Here is a 14,873-nt window from a genome sequence, read left to right on the forward strand (position 1 = left end):
ATATCTTGTCCATGCGTAAAGGTGTTTGATGAGGCTTGGACCGTCGACATTCCGTCTCTTCCTTTTCTATCTCTATATATGGATCTTTCATAGTCTACTCGTCCTTTCTATTGTTCTGACCGACGCACGAAGAGGAAGAAACCCTTCTCTCTAAGAGTTTTCCTATACTCTCTCTGTCATTCAGGAGGCGTCTTTCTTACACCCCCCAAGGCTTGTTCATGACTGTGGTAGTGTGGCATTTGATCTATATGTATGTCTTGTTCTCCTTTCTTTTCTTTCTGTTTTCAAGGAAGGAGGCCGATCCTTCTTAGCGCTCGCACCCCGAGGAAAACGCGATGAGCACTCCTGGCCAACAGATGGAGGCTAGTAAGGACTCATACAGGATTCTTTCTTTCTTTCTCTTGTCAAGACAGTAGGTGGGTTTCTCTCTGTGATAGTTAGTAGATTTTGGCGATTGACCGGTCTATCTCGTTTGTAGGTGTGATGGTGTCTATATTTCTATGGAAGAGAAGATGATACCGTACATAGGTCACCTCATTCTAGCTCTCCAGACACAATGCGTTCGCCACGACTTCTCATTCTCCCGTACGTGTTGCTCGACCCTTTCTTATTGCATGCTAGTTTCTTTATAGAAAGAGAGGTGTCATAGGTAGGTCGACAACTTCTTGTATCCGCGTGTGATTTAGTTCATGAGTATGCAAGTTCCTCTCTTTTTCATATCTTGACGCGAGACATAAGAGATACGCCCTGGCATGCTTATGATGATGATGTATTCTTTGAAGTCTCTTTTCTTTTCTGGATCTTCATGGTTGGTGTAGAAGATGAATCTTCTTCGTCTCCTTGTTTCTCTTTTAGCCGGTTAGATGGGTCATCTTGTAGCAGCTCAACATCTTCAAGTGGAACGCCTTTGACAGGCGCTTCATCTAGTGTACAAGCCCCGTCGGGAAGTGGCGCCGTAGTAGGAGGAGGAGTGGATGTGGATATTGAAGAAGATGATCCTGAGCTGAGGGAAGCTCTACGTCTCTCTCTTGAGACTTATAAACAGGTAGAAAAGAATGTTGAAGCCTATGCGGAAGGAAAAGCAAAGGCGTCTGATGAGAGCTTCATGGAAAGCCTGGCTACTAGGGGATAGTCAAATCGCACACCTTTTTCTGTATCTTCCAGGACAGGATGTTGTGGTGAGACGATCATCTGAGTGCTCCCTTCCTTCTCAACAAGGGTTTAGTAGTTTATACTACTAGCAACAGAATGATAAGAAGAAGAGAAAGGCCATCTCGCCTTGGGAAGAAGTTTTCAGTGATATCAGGTGTCTTCTGTTCTCTTCTTAGGAAATGAAAGCACCTCCCGAAGAACCTCCTGCAGATGCTGAGGATATTTGCACTGTAGTTGTCCGACTGCGTAACGGAGAGAAAGTCACAAGGCGATTCCGAAAGGCTGACACAATGGAGGTACAGAGACGGCCCACTCGCCCACTCTCTGTGTGTGATGGATTGGAAAAGCAACTTTACGGCCTCCTTTTCTATGAGAGACTTTTTCTATCTTTGTAGAAACAAAGTGAGAGAAAGAGAAGACAGTTGAGAAAGATGTATGTCTATATCTTCCGCTTGTTTCTCTCGTGATTCCGCTTCCCACTTGAAGGCTACTGTCATGTAGACTGTAGAAAGACATCTTGTGTATGCTCGTGTATCTATTTCTGTTTGACACTTTCTTTCTTATCTCCCAGGATAAACTTTCTCTCTCTCGTTAGTCTCTGCGGTAAAGAAGGCTAAACTAAAGCCTAAGTAGGAACTCTGCTCTTATATGTGTATGTAGAGACTACGAGAAGAGCTCAAGGATGGAAATGACAGCTCAAAAAGAAGACACAAGGATATAGAGTAGGGCAGCGTGGGTACATGTATGTATGTATAAAATGCATGTATGTATGTATGAGTGAATCTATATATGTATGGTAGAGATCGTCGGTTGTTAAGAACCGAACGGCACTAAGAATTCACTTCTTCGTGCTACTGTGGTGAAGGCTTTTTGCTCTAGCACCGATGTATTTCTTCTTTCTTTCTTTTACTGTAGCAAGTCTTCCAGTGGGCGGAATATGAAGCATCACAGCAATTACCCGTTCCTAGCTTTGCCGGCTCATCATGCGTCCTCGTTCAAACAGTTCCGAAGTAAGTCATCAAAGTTCTTCACCCTGTCTATACATTATATTCTACATGTGACTACGGTCTATCTATCTATCTATATCTTGTGCCTTATCACTACCTCCTTCACAGCTTCTTCTACAGTTTCTCTGAGAGTGAGGTACCTAAGAAGACGGGAAGGGCTGAGGTCGCTACTTCGTCCATGTCGTCTAAGAGTTGCCTGAAGACGTAGCAGCTAGGGTGAACATACAGGACACTTGAATGGATGTGAAGTGAAGAAGACGACTTCTCAGGGGCAAGAAACGTTTCCTTTCTAAGGTGTTGAATGTGTTGCGATGAACATTCTCCTATTGCCCTTCTTCCTTCCTTCCTTCAGGAGAAAGTTCTGCAAACTAAGCGGTCATATATCTCTCTGTGAAGGAGATACAGAGGTATGTCATCCTGTATTACCATCGCCGCCGTAGCAAGTGTTTCACACTCTTCATGCACTTCTCCTTTGTGTGCGATGTGAATAAATACTTCTCTTAGATTCTGTCTCCGTCCCTTCCCCCCGTGAGGTTAAGACGATGATGACGGACTGAGTTAGCAGACTCTGTTACGGTTGTTCGTATCCTTGGGTAATTCTTTCTCCTTCTCTCTAATTTGCTTTGTTTGACGTGCAGAAACGAACTCAGTCTCTCTCGCCTTCTGGAGACATGTATGTGTGTACATGGGGGAACAGTCCAGGTGTATGATGTATACACGGGCACTTCAAATAAAGACTACTTTCGTATGTTGATACTCATATATATATATATATATGTATATAGATATCTGTACACGTATCTTTCTAATTTCAGAGAGAGGGGGAGAGTCGTCCATACATAGAGCATGTAAGGAGACGGGGAGGGGGAGATTAGGATACACAGCGAGGGCTCGAGATGAAGTTAGCAAGACAATCACATACATACATATACGCTAAGCTGAGATAATGATACAGGTTTTTGTCTGTAGTGTTTCGAGTGGGACAGGGGTGCATCCTGTATATGTTGTGAATGCACACCAAGCAAGCAAGTCAGTATAGACGTATAGTCGTGAATTAGGGAGAGTAGAGTTGACTGTAGCCTGTCATCTAGTAATGCGCGGAAGCAAGCGAGTAATACTAGGACTAGAGAGAGGACGACGGCGAGATTGTGCATCTTTGCTATTTCTTCTTCTTCTTCTCTGTATCATAGGGTATTTCAATCAAAGGATGTGATCTTCAGGAGCTTGGCTTTCAACGGCGAGAACAGCTCATGATGACTCAGATGTAAAGGGGCAACCTTCTCATCCATTCTCTATAGAGCTTTCTTTTTCATCTCGGAGCTTCTCGTCTATTTCTATAGAGCCTTCTCATCTCGCCGACTTGTGTATGATGCCTTATCAGTCTATGAAGTCCCCTAAGATCCTGTGTGAACTCCGATGAAAGCAACGAATGCCAGTCCAGCTTAAACAAGAAAGCGGATGAAAGAAAGGGAGGAAGCAATCATGCAGATCTGATAGAGGTGTTTATCTGAGGGGAATCGCTTGCTTCTCTTCTTCCTTGCTTTGGCATCCATCACGTGTATATACATGTTGGTGTATGACCGATAAAATTTGCACAGGATATAAGGGGCTTCGTAAGTTTTCTAGTGGAGAAGAGAAAAGACAGGGATGATGAGGAAGAGAAGAGTTCTCGTCTTTGTACTCGCCTCTTGTGAATGAAGAAGATACATCATAAGGCTCACTGCCAGAAGGGGGGAGGGGGATAGAGAGGTGGCAGTCGCTAGATCGCGTGACTCTATCATCTCACTTGAAAACAAGGTCTTTGTGTTTCGAAGAAGATCGCATATTTGGTTCAATTACAATGTTTCTACGTCAGCAGGTGATAGTCGTGTAGCTAGAGAAGATGATAGGTGGCAGATTGATTCTCATGCAACCAACCTTTCTGACCCTCCCCTTCTCCCTTCTCGCTCCTTCGGGATCGTGTCTCCTCCATCGTCTCTCGCATCTTCGCCGATAGAAACTTGTCTAGTGACTCGGTGCTTCTTTTTCAATCATTGTAAATGAAGCAAGAGACTCAAGAATTTGTGTATCATGAAAGATGTTGGTGTGGATGTGTACTAAAAGCTGAGCGGAGGAGTGAAGAAAGTCACCTGAACTTGAAGAGGGGGGCGGGGGAAGGGCGGGACATTAGAAGAAGACTTCATCAAGCCTTGAACATGAGAAGATATCAAGAGCGTTCATAGGATTCTCCGCCCCAAGCAAAACGACGTGACTGATTCTTAACTGGAGAGGGAAGAAAGTTTTGACCCAGTAGAAGTGTGCCAGTAGAGGACTGGGGAATAAATGTCTTCACTCATTTATCAGTCCTCAATCAACCAATGGATCTAGGCTTTTTTTTCCCCTCTGTGGCTGATTTCGAAAGCCGACAGTGTGTGCTCTCATGTCCGTGGCTTGGTCGGAGTGGAATGACAAGCGGCAGCAAGCGCGAGACCGCGGCTCAGTATTAGTACTAACTGCAGCACTAGGNNCCAGTGACGACTACGATCTCGTGATGTGTGCTCAGCTATGGACCTTTTGTGTATGTATGATGGTGGGTGTGTTCGCTCTATCGCCCTATCTTGCACTTGTGATTACTTGTACGTAGACCAATGAATGAATGAGTGAACGGATGAATGCTCTGGAACAACCCTTCTAATGTGTCAAGCATGGGAGTTTTTAAACAGATGAATCCATCCCGAAAAGGCATCGTCGTCGTCATTCCTGATCGGACTCACGAGTCTCTCTTCTGGTGCGGACAGACAGACACTTGGTTCTCTGAGAGGAGGCAAAATTACGAGACAGATCCTGGTGTAAGGTTGTCGCAGCGAAGCTTTCTTGCGTCCGCTGTTTCAAAAGAAACTAACACATGAGCTTAGGGTTCGCCGTTTGTCTAGTCAAAAGAAAAAGCAGGGCGGGGTCTTGTACATAAGAACAAGAAGCATGCATGCGACTCATGTCGTTGAGCCTTTCAACCTTATCAGTTCAAAACTGTAGTTCGGCACCGCTTGCTTGCTTTCTTCTCTGTACGGAGTAGGTATAGCTCACCCAATCCGCAGTGACATTAGTTGAACACAAGGAGACCGTCCGCACAGGGCGCACTGACAGAAGTCAGACGGTGGCTGCGCTTGTCGAGTCCGGAGTAGTATGGCTTTCGCACTCATTTAGCTCTCCACTTCTTTGGTGGAGTAGCAGACAACACATAGTTGTGTTTGGTTACATGTGACTAACAGCTGATCGCAAGAACTCTGGGGGGGGCGACAGGAGGTTGCAGAGACCCTTGGCTGGCAAGGACTGATAATGCATCAGCGGAAATGAGTGAGTGCTTGTCCCTGAGAAGACTTTCCCTACACTGCTTGAGCAGCACCACCAGCCAGCTCGAGCCTCTGGGGATTTTGAGTCGTCAGCTACTCTGTGCAACGGAAAATCTCTACACCGGACGACTGCCCTGTCAGTGGCACGGCTGGTGTCGCAGCTCGCGGAGAACTCAGCAGTCTGCTGTGTGGCTTCTCTACATTTCACGAGCAACTAACCGATACAGAGGAACGGCGTGGAAACCGTCTTTATTCCTACCTCCGCTGCGTCATTTATCCAGCGTTCCTATCAGAGGCTGGGAGCAAAACGGCTCTACCGCATCACCGTGCAACGCCAGCAGTCGTAACATGTGCCCATACGGTAGCTAGCGTCATTCCAAGTGCTCGTCTCTACTGCCGGACTCTGTTGCATCTACACAGGCCCCAACTCGGGACCGTTTGTCTCGGTGACCGACTGATTGGCCCGAAGCCGTTAACATTCGTCACCTTGGTATGTAACGACAACCGGGTGTGCCAAGAAGCCTCTTCAAGCAATGTATCTAGCCCAAGTCACACCTTCTGTCATTAGATCCACAAAGTTTTTCGGCGTGATAACGAAAATACAAAAGGTGCACGCGCGCACATCTGCTGCTAGTATTCCTGCCGCCCTGTCACAGTCAAGCTCTGACCGCCGAACAGACCACTGAGGTCGCCAGCGGCATGTTCCAAACAGAAGAAAATGTTAGTCATGACCACCATGAAGTCGCTCCTCCTTTCGCGGGTCTGACACTTTAAATACCGGAGCACACATACATACAGTCGCTTGCTCGAATTTCTGGGCGTTTACAGTCATGGCGGCAGGACACAGCGCAACGTAGGCGCACGATCACTAATTGGCGTCTCTGGAGACCGCGATAGCACCGCCAGCACTGCACTGGACGCCTCTTTTGACTTGCTTTTTATTGCCACCTATTCTTCGCTGCACGACCAACAATTCGCCTGACTTTGTCGTTGTCCACCCGTTCCCGGGAAAAGGGGACTGAGCTTAGCAGCTTTTCTTTTTCTGGAACTATTGAATGCATGTTCATGTCTTGAATCACCGAAAACCACCACCCTGTAGCCCTGAACCGAAAGAACTTCCCGAAAGACGCCGGCTTGCTACATGTGTCCACTCTCGCACTCGTCTTTCCCTACCGGTTCCTGATGCTAGATATGCTGCCGCCTGCATCGACCTGAGAAGAATCTGTCAGGTCGTTGGCTGCGGGCCCTCTCGAACGTCGGAACAGCCTCCCTACCCACACTAAACATTTTCACACTAATGGAGAGCACTTCACATAAAACACCTGTCTACCACCCAGAACTATAGAAGCAGAAGTAGATGGCGAAATCCTCTGCTGCAAGGCAGTGTCCACGAGAGACCGCACTAAGACTAGACAGGGCTGCTTCACTCAGAAGAGCGGACTCAAGTGACAGACACTGAAAACCATACAGTGTAACTACACCACATTTCCTGGATCAGTGCCTTTCCGACAAAAACTGCCTGACCCATTCCAGCGCAGTCCTTCAGTCAGAAGCAAAAATCTTTGACTAACACAGCAATGCATGCATGTGCGGTGCCATTCAAAGCCGGAGTAGTCAGAAACCTCAAAAGGAAAAAAGACGACTGACAGCAACAACAGGGACTTGTTTGCAACACGAAGAACCACGCATGAAACGTCACGGAACTGCCCCCCGCTATTACTTTTAGACACCACATCCACCTGTTCTGCGAAGTAACTCCAAGCAGCACGACTGACGGTGTGGAACATGGGAGATGCGACTACATCTTCTGTCTTCTGTGCCTTTTCTCTTCTAGCGATGTAAATGCCCTAGACCTTGCTGCACCCGTTCCTCTGATAAGGACACAGACGTATATCACAGACGTATATCCATTTCCGGGCATACATCAGTTCTGTTTGAACGGCTATTGCGGAGGCCTGTTGGGAACCGGTCCGCAGCACCACGATGAAGGCCTTTCTTTCGTTGGGCTACCAACAGCCCTTTCACCAGTAGCCGTACCAGCGCCGCCATCAGTAGTGTGTGAGGTTTCGTTCGGTGGACTGACCGGTGACCTTCCTCTATCCCCCTCGACTACGCTTGCTCCTTCAAAATCTCTGTGGTCATTTGCTGAAGCCTGATGGTCCCGAGTTGCCGACGGACTGTTGGCCTGCCCGAGAGGAGGGAAACTGCCTGCGAGCGGCGTGCTCCCGTGAGGGGGGACAGTGCCCGGACCAAAGACCCACGGAGCCGGGGGTGGGGCGCTACAGAGAAATGGCTGAGTTCCTGCGGGCACCGTGATGAGGGGGAATGGTCCTGCACCTCCTCCCCCACCTGACGACGAACCATACAGGGGAACTCCCGCCCCGGACATGCGGGAGTTTGACGCCGCATCTCCCCCCTTGCTTGACGTCGGTGCATTTACACCACCTGGGCGGACCTGTCCTTTATTTGCTCCCTCAGGGAATCCGCTTCCTGGAAGAGTTGAGTTCTGCACAGCCGTCCCTCTTGCTGGAGACGCCTGACCGCCGGGGGAACCACCGGCCCCTCCAGGCAACGACCCTGGAGGAGGTGATCCTGCCGTATTCCCGGCAAGACTGGTAAGGATCGTTTCTACTAGATTTTCCTGGCCCCACTGATCTTGATTCTGTGCACCAGCAGGCCGGACAGAAGCTAGCTGCTGTTGCAGTACGGTTGCGATTTGTTGCAGTTGATCAGGCGTCAAAGGCTGAGGACCTCCTACGCCTGTACCCGTTCCCCCGACTCGACTTCCTCCCGGATTGATTGCACCTCCGCATGCAGTACCTACGGATGTCCCTTTCTTCTCTCCGACGTCTCCATTAGCTCGAGCCTGTGCTCCGGCGTCCTCGTCTCGCTGCTTGCGCTCGATATCTAAAACTGCACGATACACGGCCATAAGATCGACACCACCTTCTGTCGAGTAAGCTCCAAAGCCTGTATCTTCTGCGCCACGAGGCCCTGCTCGCGACGGTTGAGGAGCCATCACCCCTTCCTCCATTTGATAACTTCCGCTCCGACAAACATCCCTGATTAGTGCAGACCGGTGACCTGCGGTTTCGTCCAAAGACCACCGGCCTTGCATTGATGTCTTGTCTGGGCTCTCAACTCCAATTCTCGTACGTTGCGGTGTGGGGGGCACGCACATGGAGGCTGAGCTGGAGAGATGTAGAGTCGGGTGGTGTTGCCTTTCAGCTGGTACGACCGCCTCAAGTAGGCGTCTAACGTCACTTGTAGACATGGAAACTGAGCTTGCTCGACGTAGGAGCTCCGCGGCGACGGACGCCGCATCGCTCCCAGTCCAGTCGCTAGAGCAACTCAGAGCATGCCGATCTAGGCCCAACGATGACGAGAGATTATCCGGTCTTTTGCCATTGAGCATGTCGGCGCTGTCCGTGCGCGACCGGTAAGGCACCACCTGGGTTTGCTGTAGAAGCAACTGCAGTTGTTGCTGGAGTTCCCTCTGAAAGGATGTGCTAACCCCACCTTGAAGCATACCACTCCCATCTGGCGCGGCTGCAGTCTGGGCCGCCAGAAAGGTGGTAGATACACCCGACGCGGCTTCTTCGTTCTCGCTAGCCTTCTGTAAAATGGTTTTCTCTGGAAGTAACACCGGTGTGTGCTCTTCTCTAGGCGCCGGGGCCATCGCTGCAATCGCGAATTGGGCGGCAAGTGAAATAGAGCCTAACAGGCAACGACAAACAACCGAAACAGATACCAAGCGAAAGGAATACAACAGCTGGCAGGAGACATCCGGCCAAAGAGAACGCGCAACGCTCCACACTGGGACAGAGCCTCCGTAGGACAGAACTAATATGGTCATGACAGCGTAAGGAGACATTGTATGTATTATATAGATGGAGTGCGTAAGCCCAAACCAAGTTGCACTTAACCTATATGCACGTTGACCTTCAACGTTTTGTTGACGAATGCCAGACGCTCAGAAAAAGCACTGTGACCCCCCCCCGTTGGCTGCACATCCCGGCAATTTGTACTCTTGCCTGCGAGCAATTCTGGAGAGGAAACTTAAACCACGGTTTGGGCCACCACTGTCACGTTGACTCAGAGCCTTTCGACCTCGGGAGTCCATATTCAAGAAGACGACTACAAAAATGTCTCGCCGAATTCGGGCAGATCGAGCACATAGGGCATGCTGACCACGCTCTCCTCGTGTGCTTGAAAAAAGTCTTTACACGGACGAGGAGAGAAATCATTGCAACTCACCATCTCCTACAGCTGTCGCGCTATGTCTCCTTGCGTTATCTCCAAGGGCCGGGACACCCTGAAACTCATGACCCGTGCCCGGTACATCCAACAGGCCGTCACTTCCTGCTCGCCTCTGCAGCTGAGAGTCTTCCTCAAGCCGTTTATCAGCAGCTGTGCTTCCTGGAAGCTCCGACTGCCGACGAGCTCTGCCACCCGACACACCCGCCGCTCCTAGCGTCATACCCTGCTGAACAGCGTTAGCCTTCTCGCCGTCTATACCACCAGGATCATCACGTCGAATAGCTTCTATGGACAAAGAAATTCTTGCTGGAAAGGTCCCATTTGATACCGGCACAGTTCCGTCATTCTTGCTGTCACTTGAACCCTCTGCGATGTTTCCACGTGACTTCTGAGAGACTGGTCCTCCCGCCGTATCGGAACCCCTAGAGCCGAACTTCATAACAGGTTCTTGACCGGCAAGCTGACGTAGTCGGTTGTAACAGTTGAGAAGGCGTGGGTCATGTGCAGGCAGGCGCAGTTTTTCGAGTTCATGCCGAAGAGACGGAAGAACGTCCTCCACTACGAGCAAACGAAGAGGGAAGACAGATGTCATAGCCAGACCACCGGTGATAAGACGGGCAAGACTGACGACCACGCTCAAATTGCGATGTGCGGACTGCATCTTCTCAGTGTTCATCATACCTCAGCACACACATACAGAACGTGGGAAGCTGGTGTGTCTGTTTCTGCCGTCGCGCTGAATGGAGACTTGAAAGCCTTATGACCTACGCCCAAGTACGCGGGCGAGCAGCGACAATCCTGACAGACTGCTAACTGATGCAGTTTCCCAACTACGGTTGTCTTTCTCAAAACCGTACTATAACGGTACACACACCAACTAAACTGCTTAACGGCGTTGTCCTCGGACCCTGAGAGCAGCGGAACACATATTGACTCCCCTGCTGGAAGCGAAACAAATATTGAGAAGCGAATCGCATTCACTGGCTGGACTGAACTCCAAAGTCATTGGCTCGCGTACCCTTCTGCTTGCTGAGAGCGGCATCAAGAAAAAGGCGTAGCGCGTTGACAATGAATTGAACCACCATCACGTTTGCGTCAGCTTCCGCCTGCTCCTTCGCCTGTCACGAGAGAGGTCGACAACAGAACCGCGACACGAACGGTAAAATATCGGACTCTTTGAAAGAAAAAGTATATACCGCTGCACCATACAAACAGGAAAGATATGTTGTAACTGAGGAGCACACTAAAAAACAACCGCCTACTGCATGGAGAGGCTCAGCTAACATCAGGGCTTTATACGAAACCAGACGGAGCACCTGAGAGAGAACAGATGAGCAAGTGTATCGATACAAAGAAACGAGAGGACGTGGTCATGGGGAGTAAAAAAAAGCGACCCTCTGGTATGAAACATACCTTGAGCTCGGCAATCTCATTCAAGACCTTCTGGAGGCTGATGTTTAACTTCTCATGCTCGTTCAGCAACCTGTAAACGAGATGTACACACGAACCCCGGCAACAAGAGGAAATACCGAACACAATAATGCCCTTGATATGTTGACCCGTCCACAAGAGGCAGATGAAAACGAGAGTTTCTTTGTTTATTCGTGCTCGGGACTAGACATCAGAAAGAGGGACTCAGTCGCTGACAAGATCAGGTGGGCTTCACTAGGAAAAGTTTCTCAGCTTCAGCAGAACAAAGAACTGAGACTCCTTTCCAATTAAGACACCAAACCGCCTGGTCTTTCACCGGAAGAAAATCTGCGAAGGCGGTTAGAGATGCGGTGAAACAGAGATAACACTTACTCGTCATGACGTTTTTTCAACGAGGATCGCTCCACCTGCAACGCCTGATACGCCTCCTCCATTTGTCGAAAGTTCTCTCTGTATTCCTGAGAAGCCAGTCACAAGACAATAGTGTATCTTGCATGTGGGCTACTATGGGGGTTTCACTCCACCTCACTGGAATGAAGATTAAGTCAACTGTAGCCATCACCTGAATGGCTTGAAGAAGTCCGATTCTACGAGGGGCAAGACTAACTAACTACACAACTCCTTCGTTCACAGAGGTGAGATCCACAGCGGGCCTGCTGTCGAAAAGAAAGGTCCGTTTGTGTGTACCAGGCAGGCAACGAACAGCCACGCTCACTCATCAGGCACAAGAGAAGCTTGGACGTTCATCAGCTCCCTCTGTTCCACACATACTGCAAGCTTTTTGTGGCTGAATGAAAGAGTATGGATGCCGGGATGGATCAAAAGCAAGTGCATGAACAGGCCCACTACGAGCCGTACTACCACTTCCTTGCTACTATGAAAGCTGTGAACGCTTAGCTCACCCTGCCCGTCGGATCCAGAGTAAAGCCGTACCATGCAAAATCTCGCCCTCCCCCGCGAGGTGATGCTACGAAGAATCAGCCATTTCAATAAAAGTAGGTTCAGGCAAACCTGCACACACGAGATGTCGGGCCTTGTGTTTAGCATCTGTTCCTGACTCTGGCACGAGAGTATAGACATACTTTGAGAAGAGCGGAAGCTGTTTCACTTTTCCCCTTTGCTCGAATGGCAGCATTTGAGGCCTCCCTGAAAAACAAGACAGGTGAAACACATGGAGAAGATGATGAGGATGCCACAAAGGAAAGAGGGAGGCAAACAACGAGTGTCACCACAAGTAGACAGCCCGTTCGTCGGGTTGAAAGGATTAACGGCGGCAACACCTTCTCTGTGTATGAAATGTTATGGATCCCTGGTCACTACTTTCCCCGCGCTGAGGCATCTCGTAAACATAGAATAGAGACAAGCCGTTCTGTTGATTATTGCCTCTGAGCAACTCGAACCGGCCATCGCAGGACGGAGGACTTGCGTCCGCGCCCTACTGCGCCACCATCTCTCTGGCAAACGGCCATGTGGACGACGACTTATAGTCGAGGAAAGTGAACCACCTCGAAGAGCACTTCTGTGGAGACCTTCCGCCAAGAACTGTGACAACGGCGGTCCCTCGTTTTCCTAAGGCACCTCTGCGTTGGACACAGCTTTAGCGAGGTTGTCGCAGCTCCACTATCACCAGCAAAAAAGATATTATTATCCGTCCTGGTGAGAGTGTGTGAGATACCATCTGTTTCCTCCCGGCATAGCAAGTCAGATCTACTGTCTTCTGAATCAGTCTGGCCTGTACTGCGGATGGACCGGACATCTCGTGCCCGGGGCAGGCTAACCCCAATGTCGGGATCAGTTGCATGTCACAGAAACATACTTTTCTTGTTGTGGTTCATTAGGTTTGCCACTGACACTCTTCGCCTCCTGTCCTGCCCCTGGTCCGTCTGTGTTCCGCGGCCCATACATCTGAAGGAGCGCCGTCAAAGCAGCCACGGTCTGTTGTCTCTGCTGCTCGTTGAGGCTCGTCCCTGTCGCCGTCCCCGGCTGTTGCTGTTGCTGAATGAGAGCTTGAAAAAGGAGTGCCTTCAGCTGTTCTGCGACAGCGTCGTTTGCGGGCGCCCCTGGTTGAAGACTCCCTTCACGATTCTCCACAGCGGCAGCAGCTCCCTGCTGCACCACCTGAGGGGGACGACCTATCTGTCCTCGAATATTCACTGGAGGCAGCCTGGTTGGGTATATCGACCCGTTAACCGGCGCGGGCGAAAAGGCGCTAGTCATTGGAGCCTGAGGTGGCGGAGCACCCCCGGATGCCGGCTGGAAAGAAGACATGGTGGCAAAGGGCAACGAGTCGGACAGCACGCAATGACGGCCAAACACGCGAGGGTGAAGTGAACAGAATTGTCCGGCAGAGTCCAATAACCTCTACCGTTGCTCCCGCAGCAAAAGCCAGCGCACGGTAAGAGTCTTGAACAATTAGCGGCAGCAGGCATAAGCAATCGGACCAATGAAACAAGGAAAACGACACACACAGCCGGTAAAAGGCAGAGACACCATCTGGCTGAAGAGCTCCCCGGCACCTCCTAAGGTCAGTCCAGAAAAAGGCCAGAAGAGACGACGGATGAGAACCAAGACACCGTGTGGGCAGGTTTCCTTTTATCCTGCAAATTCTGCAAAGAGGAGAAACAACTACCCTCTCAGGGTGCGACTCGGGTGTAAGGCCCTGCTCTCACGCGACGAGCCCGCTACCATTCTAATGATGGCGCTCTTCGAACGAAAGGGTCGCTACGACACCTCCGTGCCTGGCAAAAATCCGCGGGGAGAAGAAGAAAAAATCTGAGAGAACCAAAGAAATGCTTAGCAAGATAGGTCGCATAAAAACGGGGAGATGACTACCCTGGAGCACAGAACCAATCAGCACAGGAGCGGCCGGCCTGCAAGCCACGGGGCTTTGCAAGCCTCATGCGTCCCCGGCGACGATGCTTAAGTATACTTCGGTAAGCCCGAGAAAAGTGAGGAGACGTAGACTCAGGAACGCGAAAAAAAAACCACTCCGGGGAAACAAAAATCGTAAAACCTGTTCGTTGCCGTTCATTATCACCGGAAGCTGCCACTACGCGGAAACGGGCCGGAGAGGCACGGCTTTACGCAAGAGAACAGGGAAGAGAAGAGGAAAGAAGAGGGTGATGCCAGCAAGCCACAGAGAGACAGCTTATTTTAGCATTCAGAAACAGGGCGCCTTTCAGTTACAGCAGAAAAGCCTTATCCGGACCGATAAGGCGTACAGGAGAAGCAAGGGGCAGACGGAAGCCAAGGTCGCAGCCACGGCGACACTGCAAGTGAAGTGCTCACGGCATTCTCCCGCGTAGGGATCCAACAACATTCGGACTATGAAACGAAAAACAAGTGAAGAGGCACATACGGCAGATGCCTTGCAAAGGAAGGTAGTGAGTGTTTTCGGCTTTTACAGACCGCGTCCAGACGGCAGTGAGCGAGATCTCTCATGGTAATTCGAAGCACCATGTTTTGAACTGAAACGTTCTTTACGGTAGGGGACAGGACAGAAGGCCTCACCTTACGCAGAGAGGCTCACACGCTGGTGCAAGGAGAGAAATGGAAAGAAGGATGAACATCGCTTATGATCGCGGAATGCCTTCAGCTGTCATCCTGCGGGCTGTTGGTGGCATAACCTTGTCAACGTGAAAGGGAACATGTCTAGTTTCACGTCGAGCGTGGTAACCCGACGGTCCTCTGAAAG

The 14,873-nt window shown here is 50.1% G+C and overlaps 2 protein-coding genes across 2 annotated transcripts in view; one reads left to right on the top strand and one right to left on the bottom strand.

Moving 5' to 3' along the window:
- CSUI_002974 (josephin protein) overlaps window positions 1-3,991 on the top strand; it is a 4,768-nt gene extending 777 nt beyond the window's left edge. Inside the window, exons 2-7 of the mRNA XM_068063172.1 lie at window positions 290-366; window positions 856-1,045; window positions 1,329-1,448; window positions 2,068-2,162; window positions 2,512-2,566; window positions 3,350-3,991. Coding sequence (XP_067924853.1) covers window positions 290-366; window positions 856-1,045; window positions 1,329-1,448; window positions 2,068-2,162; window positions 2,512-2,566; window positions 3,350-3,427 — 615 coding nt within the window. The 3' untranslated portion in view covers window positions 3,428-3,991. The remainder of the gene's footprint in view (window positions 1-289; window positions 367-855; window positions 1,046-1,328; window positions 1,449-2,067; window positions 2,163-2,511; window positions 2,567-3,349) is intronic.
- A 2,006-nt stretch (window positions 3,992-5,997) lies between these two features.
- On the bottom strand, window positions 5,998-14,585 carry CSUI_002975 (uncharacterized protein). The gene is made up of 7 exons (XM_068063173.1): window positions 12,996-14,585; window positions 12,262-12,325; window positions 11,552-11,637; window positions 11,162-11,231; window positions 10,767-10,866; window positions 9,746-10,306; window positions 5,998-9,205 (listed from the first exon to the last, which is right to left on the bottom strand). Exons 1-7 carry the CDS (start codon window positions 13,445-13,447, stop codon window positions 7,431-7,433), a joined length of 3,108 nt encoding a protein of 1,035 aa, XP_067924854.1. The 5' UTR covers window positions 13,448-14,585; the 3' UTR covers window positions 5,998-7,430.
- Between the last annotated feature and the right edge of the window lie 288 nt (window positions 14,586-14,873).

The sequence above is a fragment of the Cystoisospora suis genome, assembly GCF_002600585.1.
Source record: "Cystoisospora suis strain Wien I chromosome Unknown contig_1253, whole genome shotgun sequence".
Taxonomy (NCBI): Eukaryota; Apicomplexa; class Conoidasida; order Eucoccidiorida; family Sarcocystidae; genus Cystoisospora; species Cystoisospora suis.